This window comes from Carlito syrichta, unplaced genomic scaffold (assembly GCF_000164805.1).
Source record: "Carlito syrichta isolate Samal-C Ts95f unplaced genomic scaffold, Tarsius_syrichta-2.0.1 Scaffold301542, whole genome shotgun sequence".
NCBI classification, from domain to species: Eukaryota; Metazoa; Chordata; class Mammalia; order Primates; family Tarsiidae; genus Carlito; species Carlito syrichta.
The window spans coordinates 1782992-1808124 of NW_007245638.1; the positions used below are offsets into that span (position 1 = coordinate 1782992).

Genomic DNA, 25133 nt, shown 5'->3' on the forward strand with positions numbered 1-25133 from the left:
AGCAAAATCGTGGAGACACAATGGGCAGAATACATGTGTATGGGGAGGAAGAAGGGAAAAGGATGAGAGTGTATTGCAGGTTTCCTTTGTGCCTGTGTGTTTCATACACATGCCGCAACACCAGGATTCCAGAGACTGCAGCAGCCCTGAGGCTGGTCTAGCACTTCTTTTTGTTTTTGTTATTGTTTTTGAGTCAGAGTCTCACTCTGTGTTGCCCAGGCTGGAGTGCAGGGGCATGCTCATGGCACCCCAGCGCCAACCTGGTGGGCTCAGGCTATCCTTCCGCCTCAGTCTTCCAAGTAGCCAGAAGTACAGGCATGTGCTACATGCCCAGCTAAGTTTTTTGATATATTGTCGAGACAAGGTCTCACCAAGTTGCCCAGGCTGGTCTCGAACACCTGGACTTAGGCAATCCTCTCACCTTGGCCTCCCAAATTGCTGAGATTACAGGTTTGAGCCACTGAGCCTGGCCTGTCTAGCACTTCTTGACCTATAGCATCAGGAAAGAGGTTTTGGCAGATGATGGGGTCTCCCCACTGGGTGTATATAGATCAGACCTCAGTTCTGAGAAACAGGGTGGCAGAGCCAGAAAAGTCCCTGCCTCCAGGTCCACTCTGAGAAAACATGAATATTCATCGCTTTGGGGAAGCTGCTGAAGATTTGCAGACATCCACCTCAGAGGACTCAGCTGGGAAAAATTCACTCCAACTCTAGAGGGAAATGGGCTAGGGTGGGGAGTGGGGTGTCAGATTCGAAAGGAATCTGGGTTCCAACAACCCACCCAGAATGCCTAAGGGGCCTAGAGTTACGAGAGGAATTCCCCAAAAATAGAGTCAGAGGAGGAGTGTGAAGGGTGGTGGGCAAGAAATGAAGGGAAGAGGACCAGTGAGTATAAACGAGGTAAGCAAGGGGGGGTGGTTGGAAATGCCATCTTTCTTCTAGCAGATCAGGAAATGCTGTGAGAAAGAGGTAGGCTGTTAAGAAAGCCTGTGAAATGCTCAACTGCAGTGGAAGACAGGTCTGCAGAGGAAACCTGGCACTGTAAAAGGACCAATAATAAGACGGCTAATAATAAGTTGAGATTGCAATTAAATGAGGCCCTAGAACTGCCAACCTGGACTGACCGGCCTTTGGTCCATTTTGATTACCATGGGGTTCCCGGGGGAAATACTGGATTGTCCTCAGATATTTCCAGGGTCTTCTTATGCTCCTTTTACCTACGAATCTAATTTTTACAAGTCCTAACCTTCCACTTTCTTAATCAGTCCTATAAAACTCAAGTCTCACCAAATGCACCGGGACACAGATTGTACCGTCAAAAAGTGTTAGGGAATTAGCCACGTGTTTACTTTCACCTCCTGGAAATTCACAGCACATACGAACCTGAGAAGTCCTGCAATCAAGAAGCCCGCCACACTTTCCTTAGCACAATATTTTCCAGATTTGTGAGACCAGGATCCTTTTGTTGCTGATCATCTATTAAGATGGAACACACTTGGGAAAGGCACAGTCTAGACATTTGGGAAGCTGATGTTCACATCCTCTGCCTCAAATACCTCTGAGGTAATGAATTCCATAAAGTCAACATCTGCTCTTACGGCACAACTTCCCATTCATTTGTAGGGGTTTTTTCCCTATTAAAAAATATATGTTTTAGCACTGTACTAAACCCTGCTGATAAAAACATAATTCCCCACTTACAAGTAGCTCATAGTCTGATAGGGAAGTCAATCAAAGCACAAGTCTCAGAGGTGGAGTGCACTGATGCTCAGATAATAGTTTGTATAGGAAGCTGGGGCTGGAGAAACCCTTCCTAATAAGACCAGTGTAGTCAGGGAGGGCTTCCTGGAGGAGGAGAGATGAGAGATGAGTTTTAAAGAGTCTGATTTAGTTGGAGAGCAGGAAGTGAGAAGAGCCTTCCAGGTATGAGAAGAAAGGCAGGAAGATGCAGAGAAGAGTAAACACGGCAACTTTCTGAACTGCAAAAGGCTAGATTAGAATGAGTATATAAGTAGTGACAGCTGGAGAGAGGCAGAGATGAGATCTAGAATTCCATCAAGTCCCTCCATTCTCCCAACTTCTGTCAAGCTTCCAAGATGCTGTCTCTTAGATCTGAAAACAAGGGCACACCCATCCTGAGTTCACATCCCTCTCCTGCATTGTTATTCCAGCCTTGGGAGTTGGAAAGCTCTGAGCCAGGCAGGTACTCCTCCATAGCAGCCCTAACATCTCTTACACTGTATGAAGCGCCCCTTCCCTAGCTCCTCTAGGCCACGCCTAAGACTAGCTGCAGGTGTGTTTTCCCTATTCTCACAGGAGGGGGAAGTAAATTGCAAGGCACTGGAGACAGACGAAGCCCAGCGTTCTGGATGTAGGCTGATGTGATCCTCTGTGTCATGATCAGAGCTCCTCCCAGCCGAGGTGTGTTTGCTCTAGTCTCCGTAGGCCTGGGACTCATCCTCCTTTCTTCTGGTAAGTGACGGTGGGCATATGACTCATACGGAGCTCATCATAGGCCCAGGAGCAGCCACAGTGATGGGTCCAGGAGTGAGTATGCAGCTCGAGTCAGGCCCCACATGAGTCCTGCCCTGAGACTTCGCTGGTACAAACAGCAGAGAAGACTCCTCTCTGGTCACAACACTGTAAGGATACGGTACCAGCCTGTCGGGGCTTCATCACAGAAGACACCGAAGAGAATGAAGCAGCAAGGCAGAGGGACACAAAGATGAGACTTGGACAGACACCTAAGGGGCTGTGAGCCTGGGTCCTAGGGGTCTTCAGGCCATCCTGCTGCCTGGCTTTGCATCGCCATTGCTGGTGCCTGTTTGTTCCTTTTTTGTTATGTCCTGATCCAACAACTGGCTGCTTCCCTTGAGATCCATCAAATATGAGAGGCAGAAAGCTGGGAAGAAGAAGGAGTTTTATTCTGATACCATGGGGTCAGGGAATAGGCTTTGTGTCTACCAAAAACCTGTTCATTTAAGCAGTGGTTTCCATTCACTATTTATAATAAAACATACAGTTTCTTATCTTTTTATCCCACCATTGATTAATAATGACTATGTGTTTTATGACCATGACTCAGTTTCTTTCTTAATCAGTGTTTAGATCTCAAACAGTACATGTCACAAACCTGTGCTCAGATTACATCAGTCTTGTCATCCTTCTAAGTTACAATTACCTTGAACAATTTGGGGCTGTGTACTTTCTAGCTGTTACAATTTTTTGCTTATTCCAGGAGTTCTGGTTCACAAGGCTTAATTAAACGTTATACATAAATTAATACAAAGACATGAAAGAAAGCAGTTGTTATCTAGAGACTGAGGTTACAGATACATTTCTGGGTTTTAGAAAGTTTCAGCGGAGCCCATTTCTTATCTAGGTCCGGCGGAGGCTCTTCCAGGGACGTGCAGTCCTCTTGTGTGTGTCTCCTCCTTATCAGGGGGCTCAGTGAGGATGGTAGGGTTCCCTTCAGTACCAGTGACAGTTACTAGATCCAAGGACAGTGAAGAGGGGATAAGGGAAAACATTCATTTTTAAATTCAAATGGCTCTTACGTTTAACTCAATACAGCTTAATACAAGTTTCTAAGTCTCTTCTAAATGACTGTTCTAATAGAACCAAAACGGCCTGTTTTCAAGCATGTAACATTTTCCCCTGATTCTGTGTTGCTTTAGATTTCTGCCAAGGGTAATTCTGAGAGTCCTAATAAACCCAGTTGCTCTAGAGTGGAAGTAGTCAGACCCCATGAGGCCACACACAGCCCCTGGAATAATCTCTAGAGTTCCTTTGCAGGCAGCTGGGGTATCATTAGAAGAGTGCAGGAAGGAAAGAGAGCATCACTTCTTTATTCTGTGAATAGCTGCAGATGGGTTTTCTCTATTTTCAGAGGAGGGGAGAATCAAATTGCAAGATACTCTAGCTGAGAAGAAGCCTAGTGTTCTGGATATAGGCTGCGATTGGATATGTACAATGAGCTTCCGAATTGGAGGGGCTAGCGTTCTGATTTTACCTTCATCTCTTCTTAACTCTGAGACCCTAAGTTCTTCCTTTGATGTCAAATGGGATAACCCCCTCACAGGGTTGGGAGGATAAATTGAGAATCCTGGAGCTTGCATGGTACATAGTACAATACAAAAACACTTAATTGTCTTTCATTTTGAGTTCTACTGAAGGCCAACCCATCAGGACATCACAATCTATGCAAACCCCAGGAGAGGAGATATCTGAGCCAAGAGTCTTACCAGTTTGATCAAAAGAGAAGTGGCAGCCGGTCCTTACCCATTTCACCTGCCTGTTTCCAAATCTCTCTTTGCTTTTTATCCCATGGAGCTGAAGCTCAACAAAGATAAATAAGTTGCAAACAAGTCTTTTTCCTCTACAATAGAATTCTCCTTGACATGCATATGATGCAAATACCTTTGCTCCCTTCACATCTGGTTGGCTGTTCTCTGCTCCTGGCTGTGTGGTCCCTAAATGTATTCCCACTTCAGATGGCAAATGCTAAATGGCAGAACTCAGCAGAATACCATGGACAATGAACAATGACAACAGTGGTGGAAAAACTGGGGTCTGCATCTTGGTCACAAAAAAAGGGAAGAGAATGGATTGGGGACGGCTGAGCTCTTACTGTAAGTCAGAGAATAGATTCATGCTCAAAATACGCCATCATCCTGGACTGTTGAAATGGCTCCACAACTTGGGCTGTTGCTACATCCACTTGCACACTGGACACTGAGGCTCAGAAAATAAAAAAAAAATTTTTTAAAGGGCTGGGATGTGGTACCTTGGTTCCATGTCTGGTTTCCTGCTTTCCACCCCTAGTGCATGGATGGTTAAGGAGTCAGGCAGATTGGGTTCTCAGCACCACCATGTATATAACTTGAGCAAATGATTGCTTCTGAGCCCCATTTTCTCATCAATAAAATGAAATAGTAATACTCACCTCCTAGGATAAGTATGACGATTAAATAAGATTCTGACGATGATGGCATTTAGAATAATGCCTGATACCTTGTAAGCATTCAACAAACAAGGCTGTGTGACTATTATTTTTACTATATCTTCTAGTTTTCCTACGTTCAGAGCCCAATGACTATTTTGCAAGAGGTGCTTTTGGTCCCTGTTTTCAACCCAAGATATTTATAGCTTCCACACACACGCTGGTGACATCTGCAGGCTATGGACACACCACCCTTCCCACACCCATTTCAAGGCAACAGAATGTGGCTTCAGGCCATCCCAAAGCTCAAAGAACTGCACCGACAGGGTGTGAGAGCCAAGGCTATGTTTCCTTGCTGGCGCGGCAGGGCTGGTAGCATCCACGTCCCCATAAGGAAGCCATATGGACCATGCTCTCTCGCCAGCAGCCGGCACTGCACAGGCAACAAAGGCCACAAAGTAAGCTTTTTATCACCCAGGCCTTCTCTCTGGTTGTCTCTTGTTGCGTGACAAGCATTCGTTATGTTTCCCAACATGCTAAAGTACTCTTGGTCCTGCTCCACCGCCCGCCCCACAGCGAGTGTGGATCGAAGGAAACAAGATCCCCACTCTTCTCCCCAGCTTTGAGTTTCCTGTGACTTGGCTGCTCACGTGTCCCCATCTCTCAGCAGCCCTCCTGTGGAAAGAGTCAAGGCCCTGAGAAGTCCTCTCCCACTGCCAACGACTTCTTCCTTCTTTTTCTCAGGAAATAGTGAGGATTAGCAAAAATAAGATAGAATTTGGAGCCATTCAGGCAGGGTGTGAATCCCAGCTCTGCAATTTTCTCACTGATGAAGCCCTGCCAAAACACTTCACCTTTCAGAGTCAGTTTTCTATTCTGTCAAATGGGCTTATAACACCTACTAAGTCACCAATTTGTTGAGAGAAGCCATAATGAATAGAGGCAGAAGCGACACAGGGTGAATGACCATCCTAGATCCCTTCACATTTTCTTACTATGGGACTGAATTGTCTGAAAGAAGAAAGAAAAGTGATGTAAATTAATCCCTCTGTCTTTATATAAAATATCTGTTGACAGTTATTCTACTGTAGAACAAGGATCAAGGATTGGCAAAATTTTTCTGCAAAGGGTCAGTTGCAGGGGACCATATAGTTTCTGTCACAACTCTGCAACTCTTCCACTGTAGCACAGATGGAGACATAGATCATATGTAAATGAATAGGTGTGGCTGTGTTCCAATAAAGCTTTATTTACAATAGCAGGTGGCAGTGGGCTGAACTGGGCTGTAGGCGGTAGTCTGCCCACCTCAGCCTTGGAGTGGGTTTGGAGCTGGTGAAGAGCATACCTCTTGCCAAGCAAACCAGAGGCCCAACCTCCCTCTTTCTGCCAGCATCCTCTTAGAGAGGACTCCTGCATGCAGGGTTCATGCAAGCCGCTGAAATCCCTTCTCCGTCTTTGAGAACTAGAGGTTTAGATTTATGGGCATGACAATTTGTTTCACATAATTCTGTCAGTAATTACATCGACTTCCACCAGCAGCCATTAGGTAAATGATTTGGCCCTTCCCCTGAGTAATATTTTCCCCCACTGAAATAAATGGAGGGTGCATTTCTCTCCCATAAGTTAAGCATATTATTTGCCTCATCACACAAGGGGAAGGCAGTAGCTCTGAGCCATTAGTCTATCACGGCAGCAATCAGACGGCCAGGAGCCAGAAGTAATTTACAACAGGGAAGTAAACAGGGCCCCAGATAAATAAATAAGAGGCCTGGGCAGGTCTGGTTCTGAAAAGATTAAGTAATGAGAGTATCTAATGAGAGATTTAGTGCTAAGTGAACTAGGACCAAAGCAGCATCCCATGGAGGAATCAAATTATATCATTGGAAAGAGATATTATTGAAGTTCCTCATGCTGAGCGGTGGAAATCAGCACTTCTTGGGAGAGAAGGGTGGCCATCATTAGCATAGCAATTTGGGACTCCATGCTGAAATCTGGCTAATTATCTGCAGGTAAATTAGTTATATTTGGTGGGTATGCAGGGTACAGTGACCCTGCACACCAGGAAAACCTAGTCAATTCCTCAGTGGCTGTGGGATTTCAAGTACCAGGCTGGGGGCTTTTTTCTTAAATGCACAGGTTTCTCATAAGGAAGAAGTAACCAGCTGGGCTCAAGTCACACTTATAATACCAGTGCTTTGGGAGGCCAAGGAGGGAGGTTCTCTTTAGGCCAGGAGTTTGGGCCACACAGCAAGACTTCATCTCTTAAAAAAATGAAAATATTAGCTAGGTGTGGTGGCATGTGCCTGTAGTCACAGCTACTCAAGAGGTTGACATAGGAGCATTGCTTGAACCCATAAAGTGGAGGCTGTGGTAGTCCATGATCATGCCACTGCACTTCAGCCTGGGCAACAGAGTGAGACCTGACACATGCACATACACGTAACTATCCGGTGTGAGAAATAAAATAATGGCGATGCTGATTCATTCAAAGCTGATTTTAGTTTTTTGACTTTGCAAATTCCTAGAGGGTGGAGATTCCTACGTGAATGGCTTGTTGTTCCAGGAAAGGCTGCGAGCTCTGGGAAGCAGTTTCTGCCACCCAACCTCAATGAGATGTGTTCTTCTCTTCCCTTCCTTTTGATGGTACCACCCATCTCTGACCACCAGGAGGGAAGCCTTAGGGAGTCAGCCTCCACTCCTTCCTTCTGATTGCCTTGTTTTGCTGATTCTTTCCTTGGAATGGTAAACCTCCAGGTTTTCTTCCTGAGAGTGTTGTCCCTCCAGTTCCGTTCCTCGGGTACATCATGATGGTAACCATGTGCAGGCAGTCATAGTGCTCTGACAGAATCACCAACAATCCTTTTACAGGTAAGACTTGCTAATCCTTGTTTTCCATATCCCTTTCCGTAAAAGATAACTGCTACGCCAGCCAGCCTGGCCCAGGGAAGCATCAATCCTTGACTTCTTGTCTTGACTTCTTGTCAGCTAATGTTCCTTCTTCCATGGCTTCCCCATCACTGGATGAAAAGTCATTAGATAAACTATCTTTGGGCCATGCCCACAGCACCAGACCAGAAATCTGAGGCTGGGGTTTTATGGTTCCCCACTGCTCTATGCTTCAGTTTCTCCAACTGTAAAATGAGATCACTGGCATAGAAGTTCTGGAATGTACCTGTCAGCTCTGGCATTCTATGAAGATAGTTTCTTACCTCCTGAGGGGTTTCTGTACAGATAAGAGATTACACACAGCTTGACACAGAATGAAGAGTTACATGCATGATCAGAAATTCCTCCATCTCCCTTGGGAAGCGTCAGAAAAAGACAAAACGCACACAAGCGTGAGATATAGTTCACCCCCACCCTTCCAAGATTCCTATTCTCTCTCTCTCCTTTCCTTTTTCCTTCTTTGAGTCTCTATCTTTAGCACCCCTCTTTCATGTTTAATTTTGCCGTTGCTGTTATTCTTCCTTCTTGCCCCTCTTCCTCCCTCCAGGTTTTCTTCCTTTCTTTCCATTCTATCATCCCTTTTCTCCCCCATTCATGCAATGAATATATCCTCAATGAAAAGACACCTCTTCCTTATGACATGGAATTAAAGATGGCGTTGGGGTCAGATCGTTCCTAACAGCAGCATCTCTCTTTTGACATGGGTGTAATAGAAAGGGCCTCAGGAGCTGACATCCCACAGTATGGATGGGTGACAGGCCGTTGCTGAATAATGCTAGATGTGCAGAAAGGAATGCTGACAAGTCGGGGGGGCAGGATGGGGGAGAAAAGCAAACAGTAGGTTGGTGGTGCAGCTTGACACGACACCAAGCCAGACTCCCAGAGTTAGTTTGGAAAACATTAATATTTTGATGTCCCAGTGTGGATCTGGTTCAATTATTTTAGAAGATATGGTTCATTTCAGGCTTGGACTAATTCACCAGATGTCTTTCAAACAACCTCTGGTTTAAATCGCAGATCAAGAAAAAAATAATTTGGAGGTTTAGGTCAATGTTCAGTAAATTAGTGTAATCTATTCCTTTTTCTTTTCTTTTTTCTCTTTTTTTCCCTCTTTTTTCTTTTCCAGACCAAGGTTTGGTTTTTGTTCAAGTCTCCACGGGTTTTTTTTTTTTTTAAAGACTTCACTGAGCTGAGGCTTCCAATGGCTAGACAATCCCTTTCAATGCCCATTAGAAGTCAAAAATCAATGAGGCCTGGAGATGAAGCCAACACAGCTTATCTTTTCATTTCATTGTATCACAGAATATTATTCCCAGATCTTTGAAATAGCATCAAAAACAACATTCCCCTCCCCAGCTCTCAATCTCAGGCACTGGCTCACATCTGAACCAGGAGGATCCTAGCATGGGCTGTTTCTCTTTCTTTGGTGGGAGACCCACCGTTGGAGTATGAAACCTTGCCCCACTGTGTTAGTTTTATCCTCATTCTTGTGAGCGTGCTTGTGTGTGTGCATGCGAGTGAACGTGTGCACGCGTACTATTAACTAGTCACTTGGGGCATTTGCAGGAAGAGAGAGGAGAGTGCTCTGGTTTGGAACAAAAGGTGCTTTTGACCACGTAGTGAGGAGAAAAAGCAGATTTTGGAAAAACCAGATTCCTTTCCTCATTCACTCATTTCCAGAGTATGTACTGAGTGCCCACTATGTGCTAGATGCAATGGCAGATGAGAGATTACAGAGTCAATAAACAGCTTAAATCTCTGTGCTTAAGGAGCTCATATTCTACTGGGGTAAAGGGGGGAGCAAAACACAAACAAGTAAACAAATAAGTGAGCAAAAGAATTTCAGGTTGTAGTAAGTGCTATGAAGAAAATAAGGCAGGGTCGCAGGGGTCCTCAAACTTTTAAAACAGGGGGCCAGTTCACTGTCCCTCAGACCATTGGAGGGGCGGACTATAGTTTAAAAAGTTTGAGGACCTCTGTGTGTAGACAGTAACCAATAAGGAAGGGAATCATGCCTGCAGACAGAGTGGTCAGGAAAGGGTTTTCTGAGGAAGCAGTGTTTGAGCCAGGACCTGAATTTCAAGAAGGACTTGGCCATGCTGACATGTGGGGTCAGCATATTCCAGGCAGAAAGAACAGCAAAGCCAAAGCCAAGAAGAGATTGGAGTTGTTGGAGCTCCAGGAAGAAGGCCCATGAGGCTACAGTGGGGGAGACGTGGAGAGAATGGCCAGTAATGGAACTGGGTGCATGGTGTAACGTAAGAGCTTGGGGTTTCCTCTCAGGGCTACGCTATGTCACTAGAAGGGTTAATTGGGGGGAATGTGGAGATCTGACTTGTCTTAAAATGATCGTGGCGGCTGTTGGATGGGCAGTAGATGACAAGGGAACAGGAGAAGCAACGGGGAGAGTAGTAAAGAAGTCCTTGCAACTGTCCATTCAATAAAGGATGGCTGGTCTGAGGGTGATGGCGGCAGAGATGGTAAGGGGTGGATAAAATGGTGATGCATGGTGAAGACAGAGATGACAAGTTCTACCCAATCTCCATACCACTCATGCCAACAACTGTCTACTCAGGGAGAAAATGGAGAGTAGAATATTCCCTAGACAACTCTGTTGTTCCCTGTTGCTGCTTTTCCGGCCCCATTAGACCTAATGATCTCCCATCCTTCATTCTCATTTAAATAAAGGAAGTGCCACACACAAGGGAAGGGAATCTGCAGCAAATACTATTAGCCATGGAAGCCATGACAATTATTTCCTAAGATAATTTTGTTCAGTGGCTGAGCCCTTGGGAACTGGTGGTTGACAATGCTCTGTTCTGAGCTATAAAATGAAATGAGAGTCCTCAAAGGTCTTGCGTAGAAGCCTGACGCATGCACGTGTCTTCCAGGGAAAAGAGAAGCTCTCTCTGGAGACTAGAAAACATCTACAGTAATAATTTACAATTTCTGACACAGATCTGCTACTACTATCTCTATGCACCAAAAATACCAATTATGAGCCTCCTCCCACCAACACTGCTGCTGCCTGTCTAACCCCTGATATCTCATCACAGCATTGCTCAATAAGTTTAGCTAATTTAATAGTCAGTATTATTCACTTAAGTGAAATTGTATCTGTGCTTTGATTTGGTAACCCAGAAGGGATCTTCATTTATCTGTCTGGGATTCTCCTGTAAAGAGGTTTTGTTGTTGTTGTTGTTGGAGTATCACTGTGTCGCCCAGGCTGGAGTGCAGTGGCACACTCATGGCCACACCAGCATCGACCTGATGGGCTCAGGTGATCTTTCCGCCTCAGCCATCCAAGTAGCCGGAACTACAGGCATGCGCTACCACACCCGGTTAATTTTTGATTTATTGTAGAGACGAGGTCTCACCGAGTTGCCTGGGCTGGTCTTGAATCTGTGGGCTCAGGAAATCTGCTTGCCTCAGCCTCCCAAAGTGCTGGGATTACAGGCTGAGCCACTGAGCCTGGCCAAGAGAAGGTTTTATATGATGTGTGTGATATGTTCTATGTCTTTGTATGTGATGTGCTTTTGAAAAACAGTAGGCATAGAGTGGGAGACAAAAAGATACAGGAAGGAGATGATTAGGGCAATGATATCAATAAAACTGATGGGCCAGGTGCAGCTTATGCCTGCCATCCCAGCACTTTGGGAGGCCGAAGTGGGTGGACTGCTTGAGCCCAGGAGTTCGAAACCAGCCTTGGTAACATAGTGAAATGTTTGTACAAAAAGAAAAAAAAGAAAAAGGAGAAGAAGAAGAAAATTAGCCAGGCATGGTGGTGCATGCTTGAAGTCCCAGCTACTCGGGATGCTGAGGAAGAAGGACTGCCGGAGCCCAGTAGGTGAGGCTGCTGTGATCCATGATCGTTGTGATCGTGCCACAGCACCCTAGCCGAAGTGACAGCGTGAGACTCAAAAAAAAAGAAAAAAGAAAAAAAGGACAATCATGTATTTCTTTCTAGATTGCTACCACTGGTTTTCAGCTTAAAAAATGGTTGAAATTAGGTTTCCCTGAGCGTCTTGATCCACAGCAGAGAGTTTCACAAATTCCAAACTGAATGAGGCTGAGATGGAGGAGATCAGGCCTAGGTGACCCTTTTGCCCTCTTGGAAATCCCATTTTTCTCCCTTAGATAGAGCATTTTGCCTCCAAAAGTCAAGATGCTCCCTTTGCTTAGAGAAATGTTGGCATGACTCAATGTATATTTCATTCAAAAGCTGATTCACTGACTACAAATTCAAGTCCAGAGCCTCAGATACTCCATGAGAGACCAGATCACCAGTTCGATAGCAGGAGACTCTGCCTGGCAGACCGTGGGCAGAGGTTTTGGCTATGCAAGAGGCAGTGCCAATGAGGAAGCTACACTTCCAAGCAGGCTTCATCACCATAAGCAGGGTGAGGAGAATTAGAAAAGGAATCATGGGAAGAAAGAAACTTCATGAATAAAACATTAAAATATTATTCTAAACCATGAATCAAAAACTCAGGTCCTGCACACCAAATTCAGGCAAGGAGCGTGAAATTGACTTAAACTTCTCCATTTCTATTTGGTTTGGACAGTGCTGTGTTATCATAGCTTTGCTGTTGTTAGTATTGTGTCAACACTTTCATTACAGCCCTCAACCTCCAGGACTCTGTAAATGAACTGCAAACCTTACAAATGGAATTTGATGTTCCAATCCAGGATACCAAGTCCATAGAAAAGTCAGAAGAAAGACAAAGTTACAGATGTTTCTGGTGATTTGAGATTATGCTAAAATTTGGGGCATCAAATTAAAATTCTATTTGTCCACCGGAGAGTGTCTCAAATGTTGACTGAAAATAAGAGACGATTAGACACTTTAGAAATGTTTCTGCTGATGCTGAAAATGGTTCAAGAACAAATACCTCAAGATTATTAGATGTGGGTATATTTGCATCATTCAGACAATTGAAGAACATGTGTTTGTGGTCTGCCCACCTCAAAAGATATTTTTCTATATACAAAATAGGATTTTCCTAACGTTTAATTCCTCAGGCAGTTTCTAATGCCAGATAGGGAGAATGAGGATCTCATGGTGTGGGACCCACACTGTGGGAGAAGGCAGGCCTCTCATCTCAGTCTTAACAAATAACACACTCTTTATTCCAGCACCCTTGGTGATGGCTACAAAACCCTGCCTAGGCTGGCCGACCCCACTGCACACCACAGGGTGCTGAGAGCAGCATTGGTATTGTGCAGAAAGGGCTCAGCTGTCAAGGTTCCAACTCCACAGGTGGGTCCCGGCCAACGAAGGCTGAGAAGGAGCCAGGTGGCAAGAAGCCCATATTCACACCCTTTGGGATCAGATCAGACATTTCTGGGTTCTATACTCAGCATCCCAACAACCAGCATATTGGCATGACACACACACAGTAAGTATTCAACGATGCTTTAGTTGTCCCTGGTCACACAGTTCTCTTCCCAGAAATTGAGCAGGAATGTCACCACCAGGGAACTGACTAAGTTCCAGGTATCAGCTGGGTGTTTGTTTTTCCATTTTCCTAACTTACTATTTTCATATCCAATGAAGAATGTGTACCCATCCAGGAGGTTTTCAGATGTATGGACGAGAAGGTCAGCTTGTCTTCCATCAGTTGTTCGATGCACTACCATAGCTAAGATTCAGCAGGGTTCTGAAGCCCTCACACAGATAACCCTTTCTCCCCACGTTCTTCCTTTCCTGCAGCAATCCAGTCAGTCCCAGGGTTGCCCCATTATCACCACTGGTCCAGTGTTGTTCACCAAAGGTTGGCCTGCTTTCCCTGGAGAGTGGTTTTTCTTACTCTGGTGCATGACATGACTCTAGAAGGATGTAAACATCTTTGGAAAACCATCTTGGAAGGCACATCAAGTAAACCAGCAGAAACTCTTACCTTCGAACCAAAGAAAATACTAAATCCATGAAATCACTTAAGCTACCCTTCCAAAGAGAGGGAGACTCAAAATGTTTTATGCAGCAACCTATAAGAAACTCATTTTGTGGGATGTTTCACATTCCAGCCCATGGTTTATTCCCCCATATATCCCTGCCAGTAATATCAACCAGATGTGGCAAAGAAGTCTGTGAAGAATTGTAAAAATTACAAGCATATTCTGTAATTCCAAAGCATTGTAAAGTCACAGCTTGCTTTTCTTTCCTTCTTAAAAAAAATTTAAAAACAATTTTCAAGCTGGCAGAATGTTCTCGGTGCAAGTATTGCCTGATCTCTTTAGGAAACTCTTCTGTTGGCACAAAGGACTCAAAATGTAAAACCCAACTTTACCTTCGATAGATTGTAAGGCATTTACAAAGGTCTACTTGCTAGTATGTATTTTTAAACCTATAATTTTTTTCTTTTAATATTTCAAGTCTTAATACCCTGGATCTCAGATCAAGTATGTGCTCATATATGCTCCTATGACAATACAAGTTCAAAATACTGAACTATCAAAACTTCATAAATCAGTGATTGTTTTCTCTCCTCTCTCCATCCCTCTTAAGGTATATTTCAGCATAGAAAGCATGATAAGGTAGGGGTTAAAACCTATAGGAAATGAGGAGGTGAGGAGGTTAGATAGACCTGGGTTTATTCCTGGGGAGTTGGTTAAAGTGTCGGTTTCTTCATTCATGTAGCAGGCATAAAAATACCTTCCTTGCAGGATTCTTGAGAGGAACAAAGGAGTTGTCATATGCATAAGGTGCCCAACACAAAGCAGGTGCTCAAAAAACATTTGGTTCCTTCCTTCCCCCCAAATTTGTAAAATAATGGAGGCTACACTAGATCCGTGTTCTTAAAGTATGCCCCATGAGTGACATACACCAGTGTCACCCAGAGTGACTATTTCCAAAGTCAAATCCCTCAGTTCAAACCAGACTTCCCGGATGCAGGGTCTGGGAAACAGCATTTTAACCATCATCTCAAGTGAGTTTTTTCTACATGCTTAATCTGAGATTCAACTGTAACCTAGATCCTTGCTCTGCGAAGTGTGGTCCTAGGTCAGCAGCGTCACTTGGGAGTTGGTTAGAAATGCAGGTTCTTAGGTCCCCTCCAGACATTTATAATCAGAATTCACATTTTAACAAGATCCCCAGGTGTTCAGACACCCAGTAAAGTTTGAGAAACACTGGCTTAGACCACTTTTATTCCTAGTTCAAAAATTCTATGCTGTGAGAACCTACAAGACAATTCAGAAATATTAGCCTTGAAATCAACTCTGTGGATAAGCCCACCAGCTTCTGCAGTCAGCCGGATACACCCTCAGTGGAGGAGAGGAAAGAGGACACTTCCCAGGCCTTCTCTGCAGGCTCCGACTTGAGGTACTACAGAGAGAGCACATGACACCCCCATAATCCATTATCTGTCCACGTGCAGATTAAAGCTAACCCTGTCTTCAAACACAAGACAAACCTTAAAGTTGATGAAGCGTGACACAGAGCAAACAGAAGGCTGGCCTCACTGCAGTGTTCAGGGGTTGGGGGAGGAACCAGAGACTCGGCTTGCAGGGACATTTTCCCTGAGCTTTGGATGACTGTGTTCCTGAAAAAAGAGACCCCAGCCTGAGATGGTGAGGCTGGTGGTCTGACTGTCCCTGGCCTCTGCTAGCCAGTCTAGCGTGGTAGGGGAGCAGGTCTCAGGACGCAGCTTTGGGCAGATGGGCATCTCTGAAAACCCCACCCTCCTGTCAGATTGGTTTTCCCAGTACGCTGTTATCATTACTCCGCTGGAAAATTGGGTAGCATGGTTTTTGTTTTCTCCACTGGTTTTTCACTTTTATAGCACTGTTTCACATCAATGCAGAGTTTTATGGAGACACATATTCCATGTAGTTATGTTTTAAAGTTTAGTGCAGAATTGGTAGACTAAGGTGGCTGCAGAGGGATCTGTGAGTGGTAGAAAGTGCTACCTAGAGGTATCCAGCCCATCATACATCACGCCTGGTCTCATTCAGGGCTTCAAAGAGATAAAAGAACTCAAATTCACTAGGCCCTGACAGGCATCTGGCACTTTAACTAGTTACTCATTTCTCATAACTACGATATAGACACCATGGTTAGGAATGGGGGTTCTTGAAGTCCTGACTTGGGTTTGAACTTCGGCTCTGCCAGTTACTGACTCTGTGACCTTGGGTAATTGTCTAAGAGATCAAGTAAGAGAATATATGTGAAACACTTCACGGAGCACCTGACCCATAGTAAATATGCAATACTTATTTGGGAACTGATAACAGCTGAATTGTGCTTCCCCCCTCCCCGCCAGACTAATATATTTAAGCTCTAACCCCCAGTACCTCAGAACGTAACCGCATTTGAAGATTTGGCTGTTAAAGAGATGATTAAGTTAAAATGATGTGATTAGGGTGGGACCCCATCCAATATCATCAGAGTCTTTGTAAGAAGAGATTAGGACACAGACACGCACAGGGGCAAGACCATGTAAAGGCACAGGGAGAAGTTGGCCATATTCAAGCCAAGGAGAGATTGTCACTCACTTGGGGCAGTGGAGTTGCAAGCCACCATGTCTTAATTTCAGACTTCCAGCCTCCAGAGCTGTGAGAAAAGAAATTTCTGTTGTTTAAACCAACCAGTCTGTGATATTTTGTCATGGCAGCCCAAGAACTCTCCTACAGAACTCTGATTATCCTCCCTATTGTATAGCTAACCAACGTGAGACTGAGAAAGTTGAGGTCACTTGCCCAGGTCACCAGAGAGTAAGAGTCAAACCCAGATCTGTCTGGCTCCAAAGTTCCTGTTTTTTGGTCTCCTATTGAACTGACTCAAAGAGATACCAGATCACGTTTCGGAAAGCTGCTTCCAGTTTGTTTGGGCCTGGAGCATGTATACTTGACATCTGTGATAAAAGCAGAAAATGGTAAATACGAAGACGGGTACAGATCGGCAATAACGAGTTCAGAGGAAGCTTGTTCACGGGAAGCAAGTTCCTCGGAAGCTGCAGGCTGACAGCCTTAAACTCTCTGGTAGAAAAGCTGCTCCACCTTGATAACAGCCCCAGTGACTCGGGCAAGGTTGGTTTGGCCACATCTCATATTGTTTTCAGCAGCCTGGGGATTAACTTTACACGTGGCTTGCAACTCCACTGCCCCAAGTGAGTGACAGCAGGTTTAGTCCCGGTGGCATTTTTTAAAGCTGTCAAATACCTCATAGAACTGAATGGAGAATAACCGGAGCCCTCCATCCTACCACTAGTACGGGGTATGCGGCTAAGAGTTTTCAGCCATAACCAACTACTGAACAGATTCTTTGGGCCAGAATCCAGGTCAGGTGCCCCATGGTCTGCTCATCTTCGTATGGCAAAGTCAAATGCAAAAAATTAGTTGTGAACCATGTGTCCCTAGCCCCTCCAAAGCGCTCTAATCCAGTAAAATGCAGTGGGTTTTTAATCACCGTTTGCACCATGCTCTTTGCTCCTTCCATGAAATTTCTGTCAACATTAACCACTCAGCCTTTAAATAACCAGAAATTCTTCACTGCCTCTCCCATGGGCATGTGGAAGGAAAAGCTGAAAGGGGATGCGAAAAGGAGAAATCAATAGCCTATAGGCATATAACAGATCGCATTCCATCCTGTCCTCTACCCACAGTGGAAGCCCAGAGGGGCTAAGTCACATGCCTTGGGCCACACAGTTTGTGAGTGGCACAGCCAGCCTGATGACCCAGGTCTCTCTACTCCAATCACAGTACTCATTCAACCCTCAACTATGTTGGAGCCTGGACTCTTCCCTGGGTGCTGAGATGTTCATGCCAGAGAGCCCAAAGCCCTGGCACGCGCACCATTCCCAGCAGTCAGCTAGTCCAAGTTAATCATAGCCATCGTCCATTGAGTACTACATTTAATGCTAATTGTTGCTCATGGATAATCTCCATTTATCCTCACAACAACATAAAGAGAGGTAGGTCCTATTATTGCCTGTTTTACTGATGAAGAGCCCCCTAGTAAAGGTAACTAACTTGCCCAAGGTCTCAGGGAACAAAGTTCACTTCCCTGGCCCCTCCAACCCTCAGCTCTGGGTCAGGTGCTGAAAAAGCCTAGAAAGAGCAGAAGCCCAATCCCTCCACTCGACAGCCTCATGAGCTTCATCTGTTCAGTGCCAAGGCATGGCACAAACTTTGCTGGGCGTTTTGCAGACCACAGCGATATCACCCAAAACTTGGGATACTTCCAAGTTCTAGGATTCTATGGTTCATGCTTATGCACCTGAGAACAAAATAAGAGGACAGACACACCATTAATATGCACAGGCATTAGACAGTGCTGGCTAGGGGTGGGAGGGGGAGGGTAACCTGCAAAGGCCTGAGAGAAGCTCTTGGATCTACAACAGGTTCATTTCCAATCCTTTTTAGCATAGCTTCAGCCCACCACAACAGTTAGCATGGCAGTGTGGTATGCTAGAAAACGCAGGACTTTGCAGAGACACAGACGTATACTGTGTCCCAGTTTCATTGTATCCCGGTTATTCAACTATGGGTAAGTGAGATAACCCGCCCAAGCTTCAGAAATAGATTAATAACGATTCTCTTTGCAGGGTTGGTGTGAAGGTTAAATCTAAGCATTGAGACAAAGTGCTCAGAACAGTGCTGATTCTCAGAAACATGCGATGTATGGACAAGTAATCTAAACTCTCTGAGCTTTAATTTCCTCTTCTGTAAAATGAAGCACTGGTTGAGACATCACAGCAAAGACAAACAGACTCCGGAGTCAGGTTATCCAAATTTGAATCTGCTTCTGTCACTGAGTAGCTGTATGATATTGTGTAAGTTCTTTAACCTTTTTGTGCCTTGGTTTCACATCTATAGAACAGTACTAACCATAGTACCTACCCCACAGGGTTATGAGGAGAAACAATTAGTTAACAGGCGTTAAGTGCTCAGAATAACACCTGGCACTCAAGGCATTTGCTTGTGTTTTATCTTAAAGTGCTACTTTGAAGATTCAAAGCTCTCAGTTAAAGCACGGGGAACTATGTAGAAGCTCAATACACTCATAGACATCTGGTGTTTTCACATTTCACACATCTTTTCCTGTCCTGTGTTCACAAGTTCCCCTTTCCTGTGGGGAACCCATTGCATATGCACCCTCATTCCCAAACAATTGGGATGAACACATGGCCCAAGCCTAATTATCAGAGGACATCATCTCATGAGCAACAGTGATTCACTTAGACACAGGCACGTGGCTGAGCTAAGTAAATGGGTGCCTACCCTCAGCTCTTTCCTGCAGGACGGTGACAAAGTCACTCTCCACCGGAATTGCTGAATTAGTGCATAGTGAGTCTTTTGCACTAGCTTATGAGTATGTTCACTGCCCCAGGGGACAGAGGGAGTAAGATAAATCATAATGACAGTATCAAGCCCCTAGATCCAGTTGTTCCTCAGCCATCCATAACCACTACTGAACTTATCAGTTACATGAATTGATTCATTTCCTCTTAGAGTTAAAATAACTTTAGTGGCATTTTTGTCAGTTGCTAGTTAGGAGTGTTATTACATTAACTGATATATTTCCTCTTAGGGTTAAGCTAACTTTAGTGGCATTTTTGTCAGTTGATAGTAGTGTTATTATCATAGCATAGGCTCTCAATAGGTATTCTTTCCTTTTCCACTACCATTTGAAGCCTGTTTTTGTTGTTGTTGTTTTTGAGTTGGAGTCTTACTCCCTCTCTCAGGCTGGTATGCAGTGGCACGTTTATGGCCACCTCAGTGTCGACCTGCTGGACTCAGGTGATCCTCCCGCCTCATCCTTCCAAGTAGCTAGAACTAAAGGTGCATGCTACCACACCCGGCTAATATTTTGATTATTGTAGAGATGAGGTCTCGCCAAGTTGTCCAGGCTGTTCTCGAACCCGTGGGCTCAGGCAATCCCCTCACCTTGGCCTCCTAAAGTGCTAGGATTACAGGCTTGAGCCACCGTGCCCGGCCTCAAAACATGTTTTATTACATGACCTTAGACTTTCCAAAAGGTGTTCTTTGAGTAAACACTGAACATTAAGGGTTTTTTGCCTATAAGACTAATAATATAAATTGTGTCCAGAAGTTCTATTTATCTGCCGTAGTACGCTCTGCAATAGCTGGCCACACAGCATCCACAGAGGGCATGAGACACAGCTCGCTGTCTATTGAGATGCAGTGCTCTTTCAAACAAAGCCTGTGGCATATGTAGACACACTCATGATTGCACATTTGCTGGTTTCTAATCTGTACCCTGCTTACCTCCAAAAAGGCTCTGGAGTGGCTGACAAAATAAGACAAAGACACAAGAGGGCCATTAAGAAAATCAAAGATCAAGCCCAGAGAGAAAAAGGGATTGCTGAAGACAGCCCAAACCTGGGCTAATATAGCTGCTTCAATAACAACAACAAAATTATATTTAGCTCTCAACTTTTTGGCAGCCATTCAGAATGTGTCAGAATAGGGCACACAGAAAACTGGGTATCCTTCATGTCAACAGCTCAATGCCCAGCACAGAAGTCAGGCTGGAATAGGCACCCAGGGAAGATCTTGCTGGAGGAGTAAATGAGTGAATGAATGAATGGTGGATGAAAGAATTAAAGTTCTCTGAGAGCATTGTTTCTATCCCTAGGTCTATTATCATTCATTTGTTCATTCACCCATTCAGCTATCACTAAGTGCCTATGTGTGCCGTACTCTGTGTATGGCTGGGGACTCCAAAAGGGATGGATATCAAAAAATGCGTCAAACACCATCCCTGCCTTCCCAGCTGCAGCTCTCTGGCTTGAAGCAAAAGCTCAGTATAATCTATCTCAATACTCATTGCAACTCCTGGTCTATTTATGGCTCCCATAGAAAGGAGATCAAAAACTGAGGTTGTAAAGACGGGACATGTGGGAGGAACAATAGTTATCTTTAAACCCCAGAAAACACATGCACACCATGATGTCATTGGATACTTACAGCTCCTCTGTGAGGCAGGTAGAAGGGAGGAGGGGGCATCTTCCTTTACTGATGAGGATATTTAGGCACAGAAGGGAAACTGACTGTCCCTTGCTCTCTCAGAAAGTGGCGGTGAGGGCAACCCCTTGGGTCCCCTCCCACTCATGAGCTTTTCTGTCCTCTCAATAAATCCTACTTTCAAGAAAAAAAAAAAGTAAATGGCAGTGAGGACGTAACACAGGGTTCTCCCATGCCCCCATGCCTGGCCCTCAGCATTTCAGAGGCCTGTTATCACCATTTGAAACTTGCACTCTACCTGGATCAAGACCAGTCCTGCACAATATGGGCATCACCTGATGGCCAAGGGAGGTTTGAGCAAGAACAGCCCACCTGACACTCTTCAGCAGCTGGGATGCTCAGATCCCACCCATGCAAGTCGACCAGCATTCCCACCTCACAGGCACCTTCTCTGTGCCTAGACACTGATGCTGAGATTCCAGATAAAGAGCATACACTCTGCCATGGCGTTTAGTTAAGAGTAGATTGAAAAGGCACAGCACAGTGCTGGGTGGAAAGATGACTCTTAGGTGAGCATCTTAGGAAGAGTCATAGAGGGCAGCCAAGGGAAGACACAAAAAGGGTGGTTTCTGTATTCTATCTGGCATTGCTCATCCAGCTCTGCTAGATCCTAAGGATGCTGAATTGCACTTCCTCCACCCCAAAGCCCATTCAGGCAGATCCAGACTGGAGGGGTGAAAAGAAAAGACCTATCTCTTCCTACCTTCAGCAAAGACAGCTAGGTGGCCTGAGCCAGAGGAACCAGGTGTACAGCAAAAGGAGACCTTGACAAAGTGCAGGTGTGTCCTAGAGACAGCAAGGAAGTCAACTGCAATACCAGCCAACCCTTGCCTTTCATGTTCCAACAAAGTGCCCTTTTGAAATAAATATATGTATATAGTCTCTCTCTCTCTCTCTCTCTCTCTCTCTCTCTCTCTCTCTCTCTCTCTCTCTCTGTGTGTGTGTGTGTGTGTGTGTGTGTGTGTGTGTGTGTGGCTGTGTGTACAGACACATATAAATATATATTCCTAATTCAGAGCTCATTCTTAAGTGCACACACAGACATGTGTTTCACATTTCCCAATTTATCCCAGAGCCTATATGCAGCGTTTGACTGCATAAGTAGACATTAAACGCACCTATTGGGAAGGAGAATGGTGGCCACAACGTGGGAGCCTCCCCAGCAATGTCAGACTCTTCCTGACCAGGCTGTAAATCTCACTACCTGACTGCTAAGCGTTCCCACACTGCATTGTTTCATTCAGAAAGTCGAGCCTTGGGCAACCCAGGTCACCCCATGATCTATACGAGCTTCTGCCAGCAAGATTTCAGGTTCACTGTCAATAATTAGCACTTGCCTGACACCCACAATACATGAATCACAGTCTCCACCCTGACGTGCAACCCCACTCCTAGGCTTCCAAACTCTCACACTGAAGACATGTTCAGCATAATATCCCCACCCTGCGTTATATCCTGGACCATTGCAGAAGATAAAGACACATTCTAGATGTTTCTTCCATTTCCCAAAAAATCATGGACCTTGAGAGCCAGGGTTCCTGGACTGGCCGTGGTAGGAAGTTGAAAAAAAAACCAGAGTTGCTCCAGCCATCAAGGTGGTGAGGTTGCCATGTTTACTCTGAACCATTGCCCACTGAGACTGCTGGCAGTCTAGGGTAAATAAATCCATCTCAAATCCTCCTCAAGAAATTTTCCTGAAGTAGGTTCAGACCCATGTTAAATGGTAGAGTTTCTTTCCTTCTTGCAGGGGAATGATCCACTATCACAAGTCACTAGTTGTTACTGGCCACTTAAGCCACTGACTTCTGAGAAAATGAGTAAGAAGTCAGGCCTGGAGGTGTGGGGTGGGGAGCACACCAAGTCAGAGCCCTGCCCTGCCACGTCAATCCCCATGCCAGGGCCTGACCACCAAGTCCACACGGCCTAGGGTTCCACACACCGAGGCAACCACATTCTTCATGTCACCAATGCCAGGCAAGGCACAAGGCAGAGAACACAAGTCAACTCTACTCACAGTCTGGTGAGCTTTGGCGTGCTCTGGAAAAGCAATTCTGGAAGGACTTGGAGCTTATTCTTGTTCAGGCGCCTAAAGAGGAACAAAAGAACGAAAGGATGTCAAAGGGATCATTACATCGGATCAGATGTATTCAGATACCACTTCAATCAATCAACAAGTATTAAAAGATTCCTTCCAGATCTTTCAATATGTGTGTAGCATATTCTGTCTTGGTTGGGCTTGTAGTCAGGTTGGGAATCCAAGGCAAAGGTCAGTCAGAAGCAAAACACAGCACGCGTGCCAGGCTGCCACTGCTCCATCACGAGTCTCGGACAGACGTCACTAATTGATCACAACATTCTTTCCCACGGACCCAAGACGAGACTCTTGAACTTTTCTCACCATGAGCTCTGGACAGCTATTACCAAGTGATGTAACTGGCATGTGAAATATGTCCCTAAAAACATAAATGAGATATTAGAGAAAATGTTTCAGACCCTAAATGGTGGTGGTGGTGGGAGCAGACAGCAGTTGCCATAGGAACGGGGAAGAGGGCATGGCAGATCACCATGGGTTGAGGGACCAGATGGAATCCCTGCTATTCTGGCTCTACAGACCAGCGGAGGGCTGCACTGAGGCTTCCATGGGTCCTTGACACTTCTGCCTTAGTAGGCTCCTTTCTCCATAAACATCTTTTTTAAAGATTACATTTTACAACGGTGTTGGTGTAAAAACAAATATACGAATATTATTATTAACATTTATTTTTACCTAGAAGTTCAGTTACCCTCTAATTTTAAAAGAAATCAAGACATTTTCATGGGTCCCTAACAGTATTTGTAGGCCTGTGGCACTGTCCCTACTGTTCCCAATGGAGAAGTCAGTTCTGGGTCAGGGACCAAGGTCTGGGTATGCGATGCGGCTTGAGGAAACACTTAGCTCAGTCGGGATGACCCAAATTGAATGGTGGCCAACAGAGCCATCAGAGTCTCTCCTGAGCACGGTCAATGCTAAATTCCTACAGAAAAGAAGGCCACCTTGAGATTTTAGGACTCTGAGTCATTGTTGCAGTCCCCATGAAGGCTGCTTTCTTGGGAGTGTTAAGCTCTGCCCTGAAGACTTGACACAGCCTAATCCTGGAAAAGGGGAAACCACCCAAACTGCTACAAAAGCATAGACCTCACAGACCCCAGAACCTTCTAAAGTCAAAGAGCAGTTCACAGCCTGGATGGATTTCCCCCCCCTAGACTGAACTGAATGACTTATTACATGGGATAACTATATGAGTGCTAAGGAGTACCCCATCTGAGTACTAAGTAAATTGAAAAACAAAAAAGGTGAGCTTTTTCCCAGCTTCAGGCCCCAAAGTCCGAGATCTCCACCCGACCCCCACCTCCTCCACCAAGCAGACATAATTCACTATTTGCGATTATGCTTCTATTTCTCCCCCTCCCCCCCAACTTTCATCCTAGGTCTGTGGACAAAAACTTCAGAGGGCCAAGGGACTAGAAGGAGGTCACACAGGACAAAGCATGTGAAAGAGGAGCATTTGAGACTTCATATAATAAGCCTCCTGTCGAAAAGTGTGCCATTCAGCCCTGACAGGTCACGCAGCATGTGGGCAGGGGTGGGTCAGTGACGCTGACCGCAAGACTCCTGATTGGAAGGAGGCAGGGCTGGAGAGTTGAATGAGATAAGAACCAATTCCTTGCTCCCTCTACGGAGGCCTGACTCTTATACCAGTGCTCTTTTTTTGTTTTTCTATTTTTAAAAATTGTGGTAAAATCATATAACACAAAATTTACCATCTTAACAATCTGTTCAGTGTACAGTTAGCTCAGTAGTATTGAGTATATTCACATTGTTGAGCAACAGATCTCCAGAACTTTTTCATCTTGCAAAACTGTAACTTTGTTCCTATTAAACAACAACTCCCCATGACCCCTCTCCCAGCCCCTGGCAACCACCATTCCATTTTCTGTCTCTATGAATTTGACTGGGGCTCTGTCAAATGCAACGAGTGCCTGCTCTTCATGTGTGCCTGTCACCAAAGTGTAAGGTGAGGTGCTCAGGGAAGAGCATCTAGTTTCTTGTTTCAAGTTAGCAATAACAGGTAGAAGCAACCGGTTCTGAGGAAAGCATGATATTAGGACTTTGGGGTGAGCCAGGTCCCTGGGCTCAGGTCTAGCTGTATCATGATCACACTAAGAGATCTGGAGCAAGTGACCTGGCCCTTTGGACCTCAGTTTTCCATGTTCA

At 45.0% G+C, this 25133-nt stretch overlaps 1 protein-coding gene across 1 annotated transcript in view; it reads right to left on the reverse strand.

The window, feature by feature from the left end:
* SLIT3 (slit guidance ligand 3) overlaps positions 1 to 25133 on the reverse strand; it is a 628209-nt gene that overhangs the window by 547445 nt on the left and 55631 nt on the right. Inside the window, exon 3 of the mRNA XM_008054837.1 lies at positions 22893 to 22964. Within this exon, the coding sequence (XP_008053028.1) occupies positions 22893 to 22964 (72 nt within the window). The remainder of the gene's footprint in view (positions 1 to 22892; positions 22965 to 25133) is intronic.